The 17,336-nt window shown below is 37.2% G+C and overlaps 1 protein-coding gene across 5 annotated transcripts in view; it reads right to left on the bottom strand.

Annotated features, from left to right (window-relative positions):
* The window catches only part of HSD17B4 (hydroxysteroid 17-beta dehydrogenase 4), a 91,535-nt gene that overhangs the window by 40,030 nt on the left and 34,169 nt on the right, over positions 1 to 17,336 (bottom strand). For all 5 annotated transcript variants that reach the window (XR_012330831.1, XR_004525855.2, XR_004525854.2 and 2 more), the window contains exons 12-16: positions 15,235 to 15,338; positions 13,577 to 13,813; positions 11,063 to 11,114; positions 6,047 to 6,118; positions 3,087 to 3,190 (exon numbers count right to left, since the gene is read on the bottom strand). Coding sequence is in view for 2 of the 5 variants with exons in the window: in XM_033853105.2 (XP_033708996.1) it covers positions 3,087 to 3,190; positions 6,047 to 6,118; positions 11,063 to 11,114; positions 13,577 to 13,813; positions 15,235 to 15,338 (569 nt within the window). In the remaining 3 variants the exon portion in view is untranslated. The remainder of the gene's footprint in view (positions 1 to 3,086; positions 3,191 to 6,046; positions 6,119 to 11,062; positions 11,115 to 13,576; positions 13,814 to 15,234; positions 15,339 to 17,336) is intronic.

Below are 17,336 nucleotides of genomic sequence, written 5' to 3'. Positions count from 1 at the left end.
TCTTTATCCATTCCTCTTTTCTTTTTTAAGTGCATAAATCTTTTTTTTTAATAAATTTATTTATTTTTTTTTTTTTGGCTGTGTTGGATCTTTGTTGCTGTGTGCAGGCTTTCTCTAGTTGCAGTGAGCGGGGGCTACTCTTCATTGCAGTGTGCAGGCTTCTCATTGCGGTGTCTTTTCTTGTTGCGGAGCACAGGCTCTAGGCATGCAGGCTTCAGTAGTTGTGGCCTGCAGGCTCAGTAGTTGTGGCTCGTGGGTGCTAGAGCACAGACTCAGTAGTTGTGCTGCATGGGCTTAGTTGCTTCACGGCATGTGGGATCTTCCCGGACCAGGACTTGAACCTGTGTCCCCTGAATTGGCAGGCGGATTCTTAACCACTGCACCACCAGGGAAGCCCCCATTCCTCTGCTGATGGACATTTAGGTTGCCTCCATGTCCTGGCTATTGTAAACAGTGCTGCTATGAACATTGGGGTGCATGGTTTTCTCCAGATGTATGCCCAGTAGTGGGATTGCTGGATCATATGCTAACTCTATTTTTAGTTTCTTAAGGAACCTCCATACTGTTCTTCGTAGTGGCTGTATCAATTTACATTCCCACCAACAGTGCAAAAGGGTTCCCTTTTCTCCACACCCTCTCCAGCATTCATTGTTTGTAGATTTTTTGATGATGGCCATTCTAACCAGTGTGAGGTGATACTCATAGTTTTGATTTGCATTTCTCTAATAATTAGTGATGTTGAGCATGTTTTCATGTGCTTTTTGGCCATCTATATGTCTTCTTTGGAGAAATGTCTATTTAGATTTTCCTTTTTGCATTTATATCCTAATTGGAGCAGTTGAGCTTCTTGGATGTGTAGATCAACGTTTTTCATCAATGCCATTGTTCCTTCAATTATATTTTCTGCTTCTTTCTCTCTCCTCTCTTTCTGGTATGCCCATTACATAAAAGCTGGTGTACTTAATGGTATTTCACATTTCTCTGAGCCTCTTCATTCTTTTTCTTCACCTTTTTTCTTTCTGTTCTTCAGACAGAAATAGATTGATCGATCTTCAAGCTTTTTGATTTTAATTCTGCCACTTCAAATCTACTGTTGAGACCCTCTAGTAAATTCTTCATTTCAGTTATTGTACTTTCAGTTCCAGAACTACTTCTATTTGGTTCTTTTTTTATATAATTTCTATTTATTGATTTCTTTCTCTCTTTTTTTTTTTTCTGAGCCACAACACGCATCTTGCAGGATCTTAGTTCCCCGACCAGGGACTGAACCCGTGCCCCCTGCAGTGGAAGTGCGGAGTGCTAACCACTGGACCACTGGGGAATTCCCCAATTTTTCTCTATTTGATGAGACATTGTCATCATACTTTACTTCTTCACACACTTTACTTCTTTAAGCATGGTTTCCTTTAGTTCTTTGACTATATTTACAATAAATGCTTTGAAATCTTTTCCTATTAAGTCTTCTCAAAAGCAATCTCTGTTGCCTGTTTTGTTTTGTTTTTTCGTATATATGGGTCATACTCTTTTATTTCTTTCAGATCTTTTAATTTTTGTTGATAACTGGATACTTTAGATAACATATTGCAGCAACTCTGGATACTGAGACCCCTTTCCCCTTCCAGGGCTTGTTGTTATTGTTAACTTGTTTATTTGTTTAGTGACTTGGCTAGACTACTTAAGTACATTTCCCCCACAGTGTGCAGACTCTGATGTTGCTCCTCAGAGGGTACAGCCTTGGGCAATCACAGTCAGCCTGGGATGGATGACAGTGGTTTTAGCAGATCTCTCCCTGATCTCTCTGTTAAACTGTCTGTCCAGCTGTTCAGCTTCACAAATTGACAGATGACTGTTCTATTATTTTCAACAGTGCCCTGGGGCATAAATTGTTCCACAATCTGATCCAATTAAAGTCAGGCCTTTTTGGAGGTGTAGTCTTTGAGGCCAGTCTTTGAGGTTTGTTATGATCCCATGATGACTCTTCTTAGCTGTCTTCCCATGGTTCTCTCTAGCAAATTTCTAGTTGGACTAGTTTAGTTTACTGCTTTCATGGAGCTACCAGCCTCCTCTTGATTATCACTAAAGTAACACTGTTTTTGAAACCATCCTTACTTTTGAGCTTCCAAATACTTGGTACCAAAATGAGTCAGTTTCCATGGGAAGAGCTTCAGAGCTCTCTATATTATTACAGCCTGCCTTGCCCCCCAGGCCAAACCTCTGCACCACTGCAACGGACATGAGGGCAAGCATCGTGGCCCACTTCTCTCCAAGTGACATCCTCACTTTACAAGAAGAGTCCTAGGCAAGGGAGGAGCTTCTGGTCTTCTCAGCTTGCCTCTAGTAGCAGGGGACCACAACCCTATGAGCAGGCTGGGCAAGAGTTATCAGGGCCCTCGTGTTCTCAGCCTGCCACGGTGGAACACAGTCTCCACCCTACAAGTAGGGGCGGGGTGAAGGAAGACAGCCCCGTAACTCTCAGCCACTTTTACCTGGAATTGAGCTTCTGCAACACAAGCTGGGGCTGGGGAGCTGGTGTGGAGGTAATAGGAAAAATGAGTGGGCTGGTCCTCCTAGGAAGACAGTGCGGCCCTATTCTGGGAACTGAGGGCAGAGGTAAAAGCTAGGTTAAATTGATGTAAAATCCAATTTACAAAATATTTTTAGGAAAAAAAATATGTTTTTGGATAGAATTTGAGAACTAAAGAGTAACTAGAATTGTTTTATACAAGAGAAATGCTCAAGTCATTTAATGAATGATGATTTGCATTTATACAAGGATCACTTGTATGTGTTAGGTTTTTCTAAAGAGTTTTGGATGCAGGCAAAGTTTGCATAAGAAAGCAAAGATATTCCCATAGTTACCTCAGCTACATTACACTTACGTCAGCCAGACTTTTCTATATATACCATATGTTATATATTAAAATATACAAATATAAACAGCATTTCAAATCCAAGGAACACATTCTGATTCAAAGAAGTGTGGACTACTGAAGCCCTACTCTATGAAATTACACATATGGTAAGTTCAAAATACAGATAAGGATCCTTAACGACACATGTATCTCGCTTATGAAGTCATAGCCTACCTTAGCTTTGTCTGACATCCGTTTTCCACCAAAGCCTCCAGAGCCAACAACAAAGATGGAGAACTGATTATAACATATAAGTTCCTCCCCAGAATAAGAGTAGACTGAAAAGTAAATGAAAGAAAAAAAGAAAAGAGGTTATTACCAAAAGACATAACTAGTTACCCAATATATGATCAACAATCCTTTGAAAAGTTTCAGAAACAAAATCCAATTACTAAAAGGCTTTGCAATTTAAAGACACCCAGGTTTGGGATACAGAGCACTCATTTTAATCACTCACTACCAGTCTCTGGAAGACAGAGAGAAGAGGATCTTGACAAATCCTTTCTTGACTATGAAACAGCAGTTCATCTCACCTCTTCTTAAAGTTCCCCAACTGCCTTTCGTATTTCAATTCTCTCCTTCTCAAACCTTTCAAACAATTCCACTATAAAATGCAGACTAACGCACATGAAAAGATGCTCATCATCGCTAATTATTAGAGGAATGCAAATCAAAACTACAATGAGGTACCACCTCATACTGGTCAGAATGACCAACATTAAAAAGTCTACAAATAACAAATGCTGGAGAGGGTGTGGAGAAAAGGGAACTCTCCTACACTGTTGGTAGGAATGTAAATCGGTACAGCCACTATGGAGGTTCCTCAAAAAACTAAAAATAGAATTGCCATATGATCCAGCAATCCCGCTCCTAGGCATATATCCAGACAAAACTATAATTCAAAAATATGCATGCACCCCTATGTTCATAGCAACACTATTTACAATAGCCAAGACATGGAAACAACCTAAAAGTCCATCAACAGATGGATAAAGAAGATGTGATACACACACACACACACACACACACACACACACACAGGAATATTACTCAGCCATAAAAAAGACTGAAATAATGCCATTTGCAGCAACACGGATGCACCTAGAGATTATCATACCAAGAGAAGTCAGAAAGAGAAAAATACCATATATCACTTATATGTGGAATCTAAAATATGACACAAATGAACATATCTACAAAACAGGAATAGACTCAGAGATATAGAGAACAGACTTGTGGTTGCCTAGGGGAAAGGAAGGTGGTGGAGGGATGGATTGGGAGTTTCGGATTAGCAGATGGAAACTATTATATATAGGATGGATAAACAACAAGGTCCTACTGTATTGCACATGGAACTATATTCAATATCCTGTGATAAGCCATAATGGAAAAGAATATGAAAAAGAATGTATATATGTATAACTAAATCACTTTGCTGTACAGCAGAATTTAACACAACATTGTAAATCCACTAAAATTCAATAAAATTTAAAAATTAAAATAAAATACAGATAACCACACTCCCAAATTTTCAAACATTCTGCTGAAGTCCTCAATAGAGCCTGGAATGTAAAAGAAGAAATAAGTGAGAATGAAGGTATAAGCTTCAGGAGGGCAGGATCATGGCTTTTTTGCTCACCATCATATTCCCAGCAATTAGAACAGTAACTGGGACAGAAAAGGCACCTAATAAATAGGTATTAAATTAATTAGTAAATCAATGAACAAACGATGTGATTGAGCAAGTTAGTGAATAAGTGAGCAAGTAATGAATGAAAGACAGCTGTCCCTCTTTCTACTGACTACTTTCCTGGTGACAGTTTGAGCATCACCTAAATCACCAGCACTATAAAACTAGGAATATGATTTTGAATTGTATAATAAGGAAAACTATAATTATAACAAAAAATAATGGAAGTCATGGTGATTTGTATTTAAAATAAGACTTTTATCCTTATTACACAGAAAATTGGATATCTAATTCCATCTATATTTTATCTACAAATTCTAATACATTATTATCCATTACTAAGCTATAGCTAAATAAATGGAGTAGATCAAGAAAGAAGAGTAAAAATTAAAGCTAAGGTTACTGCAGAACTTTTTTGTGGTAGACATTTGGTAGAATGGTGAGAAGACTAAAAGAAAACTGGGTGAGTTGCAGCCAAATGTTAGCCAATATTTGAAATGGTTAGAAAATACAAAAATCTTAAAAAAGAAAGAAGAGGGATAAGGAGGAAGAGGGAAAGAGAGAGAACAGACACATGTTCTACGTGTCTATGATGAAATACATAGTTTACTTTGTAAACTATGAGTTAACAAAAACAATGTAGTAGAAAAATATTTAAGAGCATTAAAAATGTTCTCAATATATTATTAAGTAAAAACAAGGCAAGTTCCAAAACAACATATTCAGTATAACCTCCTGTATATTTAGAACAAAAATGATAAAGCCTATATTCCAAATACCAGACAATATTAAACTTTCCACTTCTATTTCCAAAATTTTTATAATGCTTATCTATTTCTATTGTTCTTAAACTTTAAAACAAATAAATTCTAAGCAATGTATCTTTAGCTTATGTTTAAATACTAGTATTTCAACATTCATTAAACTACTATAATCTTTTTTTCCACTGCAAATAAAATGTGGCTATGGTGTTTAAACCACATTATAAGTTCAACAGGTTTGAATGTGCAAGGTTAAGAACCTAACTACAATTTATAAGAATGATTCAGGGGTCAAATATGTTCCAAGTTCCAAAGAGCTAACATAGAAAAGAGTATCTACAACATAGCCTAATTATCAACTGAGGGCAGTCTATGTATTCATTCCTGCCAAAAACATAATCTAGGAAGCATAATTCTCCTCTATGCTTGCTATACCAGCCACATTTCTCACCTCTGTGCTTTGGTTATGTTGTTACAAATCCCCTGAAATGTCCCACTCTCTGGACCACCCCCTCCTCCCTTATTTTCTAAAAAAGCTTGTGAATTTTTAGAACACTAATCTTGCTTTCTCACAATTGGAAGATAAATAGAAACTTATTCATCAACTTCTGTGATAAAGTATTGTATTACATACAAAGTCTATGAATCTAACAATATTATTATAAGAACTAGAAATGAGTTACCATCCATAAGAATTATTAAACCGGATCCTTTATCCAGGACATCAGCAACAACTGCTTCACATTTTACTTTTCCTAAAATGGGAAGTAAAATAATAAATAAATAGTAAATAAATAAATAAGGAGACTGTTTTAAAGACCGTAAGTTATATGAGGACATGAGAGAAATTAACATAACTTCCACTGTAAGTTCAGCAAAACTAAAAAATCATGATTTAGAATAATTTTCAATATAATGTTGAATCATAAACATTAAAAGCAATCAGAATACCTGAATCACCAAATTTGAAACATCAATAATTCTGATAAATTAGGTTGTAAAAAGTAACAATTTTCAATCATTCAATGAACACTTGTTAAGCATACAGCCAACACCATCTACCCCATTCCTTCTCAAATCTCTACTCTACGGGCTTCAATTAGACAGTGTTTCTTTCTAACTACTCTGTTCTTTTAGGGACTGTTCCATTATTTAACTGGTAATGTTAAATCTTGATGGATTAACAATTGTTTGGGAGTGAACTCATAATCTTTTTCTCCAAGCTGTTTTTCTCTTTTGTTCCCTATACGAATGAATGGTACTATCCACCCAACTGCCAAGCCAGAAACTTCAGCATGACCCGTGCCTCATAAAATAGTGTCTAAGTATGTGGCAAGACTTGAGTATGCAGAGACTGGGAGAAGCTAGATTATATGATAAGTTTCTGATTTCATCCTGAAGTCTATGAACAGCCATCTGGGGTTTTTAATAGAGAAGTGACAAATACACTTGCATTTTGGAAATAATATTCTGGCTACAGTGAGAAGAGCAGACCTGAAGGGAGCAAGAATGGAGGCAGAGAGAACACTTAGAAAGTGAGAGATGACAGTGGTCGAAGTGAGGTGGACAGAAATAGGATTCTAAATGTATTGAAGGGACAGAATCAAAGAATTTGGTACCTGCCTGGGTGTGAAAGATGGTAAAAGAAACGCTAAGGATAACTAGATTGCTGTCACTTTCACCTCCTAAATCTCTCTCTGCTTCTCCCACTTCTCTCCATCTCTCCACCACCACCTTAGCCTAAGCTACCATCATTTCATTTGAACTACCACAACAGACTTCTAACGAGGTACCTGCATGTCCACTCTGACCAACTTTAAAACCTGCTCTCCTATTATGTCTGAAGTTATTTTTTCCCAAAGTCAACCTGATTACCAACCTGATTATGCCAAATCCTTCTATTTTAAGTTCTAATGGTATCATATATGTTTCATCTGTAATGTTTAGCACATATAGTTGCAAGTGTACATTTATTTGTGTGGCTTTTTGATTATTGGCTGCCCTCCCCACCAACTAGGTTATATGCTCCATGAGGGCGGAGTCCAGATTTGCTTCCATTCTCCATTTATTCACAACCCTAGCAGAAAGCCTAGAAGTTAGGAAGTAATCAATAAATAATTGTCAAATTGCTGATGATCTCTTAGGATGATCAACTCCACATCCAATGAAACACCAAGCCCACTCCCTACATATCGCTATAATTTCTCCACTTATATCCATCCTCATGCCCACAATCCTATTCAATCAACCACGGTCTCTAACCTAGATTATTACAACAGTCTCTTACAAAATCTCCTTCTCTCTATCTCATTCCCTTAGAATCCAAGCATTACAAACATGAGCCAGAGTTGATGCTTTCTAAAATCCACGTTTGATCATATAATTCTCTCCTTTCAGTCCTTCAGTGGTTATCTACTGTCTTTAAAATAAAAGCCAAACTTCTTCACCTGACCACACACTGCACACTGCCTCAGATAAAAAAGGGCTGCGTGAAAACTTAGGCTGTAACACTAAACGGAAGACTCAAACTGAGATGGTGGAGCAGGAGAACACGGAACTCACCTCCCCCCTGACAAACACATCAAAAATACATCTACACGTGGAAAAATTCTCCCTGAAAATTAAGTGGAGACTACCAGAAAGACCTGTACAACCAAGACTGTAAGAAAGACCCACAGGTAACTGGGTAGAAAGGGAAGAAAAGCGAGCGGGTCAGGACCTGTGCCCCTGAGAGGGGACTCAGAGGAAAAAGGAGATTACACATGAAGAGACCTTTCCTGGGGAGTGAGCACTTCAAGCCACATATTGGGTACCCCAGCCCTGGTGTCCAACAGAGGGAAAACGAGTCCCCTTGGCTGGCTGGAGGGCCAGTGGGATTAACAGGAGGGCTGTGGGAAGCCTGGACTCCGGGAGCATGTGAACACTTATGTGCTCCCGAGGCAGGGCAGAGAGGGCAGACTGAAACCACTTGGGTAGCTGACTGGTTGCCTACAACTGCCCTGGTCCCCAGCCTGAGCTGAGAGAACACGCCAGCACCATTTGCCTCGTGTTGCAGCTTCACTCTCTGGGCTGCCGTGATTGAGGAAAAGGCTCAGCCATGAGACCCTGAGAAGGTTCAAACCCTAAGTGGCAACTGAGTGGCGAGGGGGCAGCCATTACTGGTGACTGCACTGGGGCTCCAGATCTCTGATGGTGGCCATGCCAAACAAAATCCATGCTCCGACCCTCACTGACTACCCACCCCAGCCCCTCTCGCTCCACCACTGCTCCCCTCTAGGGTAAGGGTGCCAGCGCTGGGAGGGGGGGAAGCATACACTTAAAGGAAACTTAGCCAGCTCAGACCCGACCCTCAGGGCTTCTGCTCCAGCAACTTGGGACCTGCCCCTGCACCAAATAGTGGGGTAACAGCCACTAAGCAGAGGGGAAGCTCTACCTAACATCTAGCTTGGCCCTACTCCTCCATCTCCAGCCCCACCCCCTACCAAGATGACAGCTGCCAGCACACCTTGAGAAAAGACATAAATTGTGCTCACATCAAATCCAGCTCTCCCATCAATGCCACTGGGAACACGCAGACTGTACAGGGACACGCCCACAAAAGAACACCCCTTCAAGACCACCATAGGTAACTATTTCACCAAATTTCAATAGATAAGCAAAATGAAAAGACAGAGGAATCTGTTTCCACTGAAAGAGCAAGAGAAAACTCCTGAAAAAAACAACTAATGAAATAGAAATAAACAATTTACCAGATAAAGAATTCAAAGCATTAGTAATAAGAATGCTAACTGAATTAGGGGAAAGAATAGCTGAATACAGTGAGAGTTTTAACAAGGAACTAGAAGATTCTAAAAAGAACCAATCAGAACTGAAGAATACAACAATTGAAAAGAAAAACACACTAAAAGGAATTAACAGCACACTAGGTGATACAGAAGAACACATAAGTGATCTGGAATATAGAAAATGGAAATCACCCAATCAGAACAGCAAAAAGAAAAAAGATGAGAACATTTTAAGGGATCTTTGGGGTAACATCATGCAAACCAACATTCCATTATAGGGGTCCCAGAAGGAGAAGAAAGGGAAAAGGGGGTCAAAATATATTTAATGAAATTATGGCTGAAAATTTCCCAAGTCTGAAGAAGAAAACAGATATCCAGGTACAGGAAACACAGAGGGTCCCAAACAAGATGAATCCAAACAGACCCGCACCAAGACATAGCATAATAAAAATGGCAAAACTGAAAGAGAGAATTCTAGAGGCAGCAAAAGAAAAACAAAGAGCATATACAAGGGAATGCCCATAAGGCTATCAGCTGATTGTTCTGCAGAAACTTTGCAGGCCAGAAGGGAGTGGCATGGTATATTTAAAGTGCTGAAAGGGAAAACCCTACAACTTAGGATACTCTATCCAGCAAGATTATCCTTCAGAACTGAAGGGGAGATAAAGAACTTCTTGGATAAGCATCAATACTAAACCAACCCTAAAACAAATGTTAAAGGGTCTTCTCTAACTGGAAAAGAAAAAGCTATAACAAGAATTAAGTATCTATAGAAAAGGAAAAATCCCATTAGTAAAGGCAAATATATAGGGAAGGCTGAGGCTCAACCACTTAAATAAGCTAGTACAAAGATTAAAAAACAAAAAATTGTGAAATCAAGTATAACTACAATAATCAGTAAAGGGATAAACACGAAGATGTAAATATGACATCAAAAACACAGATGGGGGAAGCGAGTAAAAAAATATAGAGCTTTTAAAATGTGTTTGAACTTAAGGGACTACCTGGTTTAAAACAAATAAATAGAGTCATAGATCAACATCTATGAGCCCCATGGTAACCACAAATCAAAAATCTACAACAGATACCCAAAAACAAAAGAGAAAGGAACATAAGCAAAAGAAAAGCGTGAAACCACAAAGGAAAAAACTAAAAGAAGAAGAAAAAAACAGGGAAGAACTACAAAAACAACCAGAAACAAGTAACACTAACACTGAAACAGAACTATTCAGCATTAAGCAATACGAATTTTTTTTAATTAAAATCTCAAAAAAAATTAAAGTACAATTCTAGCTATTTGCTGACCTCTACCATTATATAATGTGAAATGAAAAAGACTTTTTTTTATTTTACCACCTTACATGGTCAGTATATAATTAATATTCTGACATCAGAGTAGCAACATAAATATATCGAAGTAAAGTGAAAAAATAATGAGAAGATTTACTGAACAAGTAAGATATTATTGAGAAAAATAAATTGATTATTAAGACAGCCTTGGTTTTACTTACTCTAAAAGAAAATAGAAAAAAGTTAATTACAAGACATTGTATCTTTAAACATTGTTTGCTTTATGAAAATCAGTACCAACACAAATACCTGAGAAAAGAATGAAGAATCATATTCATGGGAATCATAACTGATTATACACAATCACTAAGTTTAGGACACAGACAGAAAATGCTCCTTTCAATTGCTGACCAGATGTTTAGTATTTTGAAGTTATTTCTTAAATAAGACTATTCAAATAGGACAAAGTTTAAGGGAACCAAAATAGGTACTAGTTAACATCAATCTACTCTAACGCCTGACATGCACATAAATAACTTAGTTTATTTAGGTTGCTCTATGCCAGTTTAACACATTGACACAGTTTGGAAGGTTAGTCAGAAAATAAAACGATCAAGAACTCACCTGCTCTGGGAAGTGGTTTATATAACTCCAGGTACTGTTCCCCATGAAGAACCTGCATTAGGGTAAGCAAAATTTTATTAGTAGACTTTCTTCTTCCACAGCTTCTTCTGTGGATACCGCTAATCACAAGTGGCATTTCACTGTCCACACGTTCATGTGACTACTTCCCCCAAATTATCTGTCTCAATTTGGCTCCCACTTCTTAGTTATATGATTCAGAAATAATCAGTACCCCAATCTAAAGACTGTCAGCTCTCTAGAATAGAAGAGATATATTTGTGTTCTTTCTTGACATTCATAAATTTTTGTTGACTGATAACTGTGGATTATTTGCTAATGGAGACACTGAACTAGGCATATTTCCAGTGTTCATCACTGTGCCTGGAACATAGCAGGTATCCAGTAAATATCTACTGAATAAAAATGAACAAATAGGTCAGTACTAGAAAAGTAATTTCAGGTCACACCTGCCACATACAAATGACACAACCAAAACATTAATATAAATCTTACAACCACATTCAAGTAAAAGCAATGTCAACATTTTCTTAGTGTAAGAGTAAATACTAAAGACTCTGTGCAACTTCATAGCCACTTAACCTCAATGTATCAAAGCAAGAATATAAAAATATATGTAGGAATACTATAGGACAGTAAAAACAAAACCTGACCCATATATCCGAATGACCACACTCAACTGCTATGGGACAGTTTAATTCCCAGTCTTCCTCAGAACCCAGAAGGGAGGGTAGTGATGGGAGGACAAATGAAGGACTGCCTCACTATCATACGACCTGGAAGCTCAAGGTTAGGAAGACTGGGATTCAAATCCCAAGACGGCTATCATTCCTAGGGACAGATTTTGAACACTATTCATGATTTCCAACTCCTTCCAACTCTGAGGAAGAATCCTGAAACATTTACTTTAATTGTTTGTACTGACATTACCCAAACAGAAGAACTGTATGCAACAAATACCATGGGAGAGTGACTAAAACAACAAACTGCCTGGCATCTATTTCTTGCGTCCTTCCCTACTTCATCGAATACTTTAATAAAATAACCGTAGATTCTCATAGATTCAGAGCAGCAATGAGCTAATCGATCCTCCAGTAAATGGGTTCTCCAATCAGTCAAAATCACAGAAATCAGTTCAAAAGTCTACGATTCAACAGTTATCAACTGGACTCATGGCCTGACCCTTACTTCAAGAAATAAAATAAACCCAAAGGCTTCTCACAATTGTTTGCTCCTTCTTGGAACAATTTATTCACTTTGCTTCTCAAATACCACATTCTCCTGATACGCCTCATACCTCACTGGCCACTCCTTCCCAGTCTCTCTTGCTAACTCTTTCTCATCTCTTCAAACTCTCACCAAACTCAGGCTTTTTTTCTCTACTTACATTCTCACACATTGGTGATTTCACCCAGTCTCATGTCTTTAAATCTCACTTAAATGCTACAAATCCCAGTAGGGCCTCCCCCGCAAACTCTAAACTCACACATTTAACTGCCCACTTTATATCTCCACTTGAATGTATAACAGGCATCTCAGATCTGTCCAAAACCAACTCCTGATCATCCCCACCTTAAAGTGATTGTATATATCTATTTTATTATACATAGTAATATGTCATATGTAACTACTATACATATTAAATACATTGTACATAATTATGAATATACGGGTATATATGCATATATATCATCCCAGTTAACCTGACCAAAAACCTTCATCCTTGACTCCTCTTTCTTTCCATGCATATCCAGACTAGTGCTGGAATTACCATAATAAACTCCAAACTGGTTTCCCTGCTTCCATGCTTGGCTCCCATAAATCTATTCTCCACAGAGGAGCAAAACTGAGCCTGTGAGTGAACACAGCCAGATCATACCACTCCTCAGTTCAAAGCACTACAAATGGCCTCCCATGTTAATCAGAGTATGAGTTGAAATTCTTATGATGACTACAAGGCCCTCTTCTCCTACCGCTGCCCCCTTGCTCATTCTATAGCTGTATCAACCAAAAGCAAGGTAAGTATGCACCTGCCTCGGGGCCCTTTACACCTACCTGTTCTCTCTGTTTCAAATATTCTTCTCTCTTGCTCCTTCATCACTATCGTCAGGTAAGGATTATCATACCCATTTTATAGATAAGGAAACTGAAGCTTAGAGAAGTTATTAACCCTTGGTCAAATAGCATGTAATGGCAGAGAGAGAATTAATAACATTATGCCAGGGTTACGGACTGTACATAATTACTGTTGCCTTCTTTTTGCTTGCCTTTTCAACGAACTCTCTACCCTTTTTTTCTCTTTAAGAAAAATTAAAAGACATGCTAAATCTTTATTCTTGAATCAACCACTATAAACTATTGTATTAAGACACCACACACACACACACACACACACACACACACACACACACACACACACACACAGTATGTGACATTTACCAATCATATTTAAAGGAAGAGAAGAAGAGCAAAATAAAGGTTTCTTATTATGCATACCTTTGCCAAGTTGACTGAAAGCCCAGGAATCTCTGCTAATCCTCCACCCATTATAGATTTCTGAGCTAGAATAACTCCAAAGGTAGGCAAACAGGAGAAATCAGAACTCCCTTCATAAATAAACCTCAAATCTTTCGGCTCCTTGATTGATGCTCCCACTCCAAGGGCATACATAATAGTGTCCAGTTCCGTATAAGAAGAAGAAAATGGAGGAAATTTATGGCCAATAGCTCCAGCCTATGGAACAATTGTAGAAAATTATTTTTTCACTGATATTCTTGTCAAATCTTTAAATTTCTGACTTTTCAAAACTATTAACTGCTACATACTTAGCTTTGTGAATAGAATGTCATTTTAGTGAATCTGATAGGGTATCATAATTGTTTCACTATATTTTTTTAATAAAATCAATTGTATGGAAAAAGACTTCATTTACAAATAAGTACTTTTTTCTTGCCCACTTCTTGTTAACACATAGTATATCTCATTTTCAACTTTCCTGTCTCTGATGATGGAAAAGCCTATTAATACAGTGACTGTTAGCTACTCAAAATTACAAAAAATAAAAAAATTATTATAAACAGGGATAATGAATGGCTCTATGAGATCTATTTTATAAAAGTCAGTATAAACAGATGAGCAAAACACTGCTTAATGCTTGTAAATCAGACTCCTTCATAATGGTTTTGGTTATAATTAGATTTTACCGTAAGCTCCTACCTAGGACTGTCCTTTATCTAACTGGATATTGTATTTTTCTATTTAGTGATGACATGCCTAGCTAATTTGTGAAGCATATGTTAGGTTATAAAAGAATCATGTCCAATTTTTGATCACTTTCATTCTAAAGCAAGAGTCAGCAAACAACAGCTGAGAATTAAAAATGGTTTTTACATTTTTTTAAGAGTGGTCTAAAAAAAGAAAAAGAAGATTATGTGTCAGAAACAGTACGTGGTCCATAAAGCCTAAAATATTTACCATCTGGCCCTTTACCAAAAAAGTTTGCCAACCCCTACTCTAAAGTAAAATCACATTTATAAACTGATCATATTCTCAGGGTTACAATTAGATTGTTTATTTCATCACTATGTCTCCCCTGAGTCACAAAACACCATAACTGAATGTGTCAAATGACTTATTTCTTATTATTTATGCACTATAATTTTTTTTTAAAAAAAGAAGTACTGGAGATAGGTAATCAGCAAACTTCACAAGAGCTATAACCACAGCTCTACTAGAATTTCTGACACAATGGGAGACTTTTTACTTTGCAGCCATGTTGAAATATTTCCAAAATATAATCTATCAATGCTTTTCCTTAAAAGAAATGACTCAAAAGAGGCACTAAGTTAAATATCCTTTTCTAATGAGTTAGAAAGTGACTGAAGGACGATTTTCAAAAATGCTCCAAAAAACAAAAAAGACACTTGTTTATTACACTGAAGAGAAAGTAAAAGTTACATTTAATATTTTAGCCTTATGTTCATTCAAATTTTATAAACATTCAGTACATGTTCTATAAAGTTTTATGGTCACTCACCTTTCCTATTTAACAATAAATTAATAGCTTGGAAAAGTATTTTTTGCATAAAAGAAAAGGAAAGAAAAGAAAAAAGTCTCCAGAGAAGGCAAAGCGTTAGCCTTTCTCTTCCACTTACAAATCCTGATGTAGCTGTTGATGTCACACTACTGGTATGATTTGCCGAAACTCCTCCATCTGAATCTATTTTATTTAGCGCTTCAATTACACTGCCAATTGATTCTAAAAAAAGGAATAAATAACAATAATAATGCTTTTTCCATCAACAGATGAATGGATAAAGATGTGGTGAATATTACTCAGCCATAAAAAAAGAATGAAATAATGCCATTTGCAGTGACATGGATGGACCTAGAGACTGTCATACTGAGTGAAGTTAAGTCAGAAGGAGAAAGACAAATATCTATGATATCACTTATATGTGGAATCTAAAAAAATGGTACAAATGAACTTATTTACATAACAGAAAGAGAGTTATAGATGTAGAAAACAAACTTATGGTTACCAAGTGGGGAGGGAGACAGGGAGGGATAAATTGGGAGACTGGGATTGACATATACATACTACTATATATAAAATAGATAACTAATAAGAACCTACTATATAGCACAGGGAACTCTACTCAATACTCTATAATGACCTATATGGGAAAAGAATCTAAAAATCAGTGGATATATGTATACGTATAACTGATTCACTTTGCTATACAGCAGGAACTAACACAACATTGTAAATCAACTATACTCCAATAAAAATTAATTTAAAAAAAATCAGTCCCACTATAGAGTGGGAAGAGCAATTTGCATATGTGAAATATCTAGCCAGTTATTTTACAGTGCTATTTAAATAGTGACCTACAGGACAAACTTCCAGATTTTTCCTATATAGTTGAACTATATTTCATTTGTACTGAAAAAAAATTTAAATCATTAATGATTCAAGTCAATCAACTTCAGGATAAATAAGGATGAACAAATTGAATTTTCTCTTTAGGATCACTGGAATTTAAATAAGACAGAGTGCTTTGGTAAACCTATTACATAAAGATCATAAAAGCATCATCTTTCAAATATCCTAAAGAGCTAATATTCCCCTGGTGAAATCCAAATAAATGTAAGCTATTTTCAAAAAAAAAAAAAAAAAAAAAAGCTTTTGTTACAGACGTGACTAAGAAAAGCTACAATGCTTTAGACAATCATTCCTATATCATCCAGCAAGCCTGCTGCAGAACCTTCACTGGCATTCATGAACTGACTGCGTGATGTCAGGCTATTGCAGGAAAAAATCGTGGAAGACTCTGAATAGACCAAAGATAACTGGGTGTTTCCAACATACTCTCCCCACGTTATGATTCCAAAGAGGCTCTAAGCTTGCAAAGTCTTTGAGTGATTTTACAACTCTGTAAAGTCGGATCCTTGTCCACAGATGTGCAATTTCCATCTGGTGGAGGGACAACTAATTTTCCTTCTCTCCCCACCATCACCCCTCCTCCAGGATGCAACAATGTCAAGATTACCCCCCAGGTCTCTGTACAGGTAACTGCTCAGAAAACATTACTAAAAATTCTTCCAGAGAAAACCACCGTTATGACCAGTGACTACGGACAGAATTCAGAAGCTGCTATTCTGGGGTCTAAAAGGTTAATAAAGGAGATTCACAGAGTATCCACATATGCCATAAGGTTCCAAAAGCTCTGGGACCTTTCTAACAAACCTTAGATATATGGGCCTCCTTCTAAACTCAGACAAAAACTATAACTAAACTACAGAATGTGAGATGACCAGGGCTCTCTTCCATTCCTGGTGACACTAGGTAGGTTTCTTGCCTACCAACCCTCCTCTTACCACCCCATTTAGGCTGCTGCCTAGATGGGAGGCTATTTAACTGAAGTAACCTCGGTACAGGCTGGCGGTACTGCACTCAAAGACAGACCACCTGAGTTAACTCTTGGCTCAAACACTGAGAAAGCTTGGGCCACTTACTCAGCTTTTCTGGGATTTAGTTCCATCATCTGTAAAATGAAAATGATGAAATGGGTGCTCGGAAAGTCGTGATTCTACAGAAAGTGTAAGTTTTTTTTCTAACTGTACTTCAAATACTAGGGTTATCTTTTCATTTGTAACTATATAATTCATCATTAGCTTTTTCTTTATATTAGTCTAATACTTTTAAGGCAATAAAATGGAATTCTGACCTCAGAGAAGAGTTTTTAAGATCCTT

This window comes from Tursiops truncatus, chromosome 3, assembly GCF_011762595.2.
Source record: "Tursiops truncatus isolate mTurTru1 chromosome 3, mTurTru1.mat.Y, whole genome shotgun sequence".
Classification (NCBI taxonomy): Eukaryota; Metazoa; Chordata; class Mammalia; order Artiodactyla; family Delphinidae; genus Tursiops; species Tursiops truncatus.
Note: the sequence above shows the minus strand (reverse complement) of the source record. Positions and strands in the feature narration are given on the sequence as shown.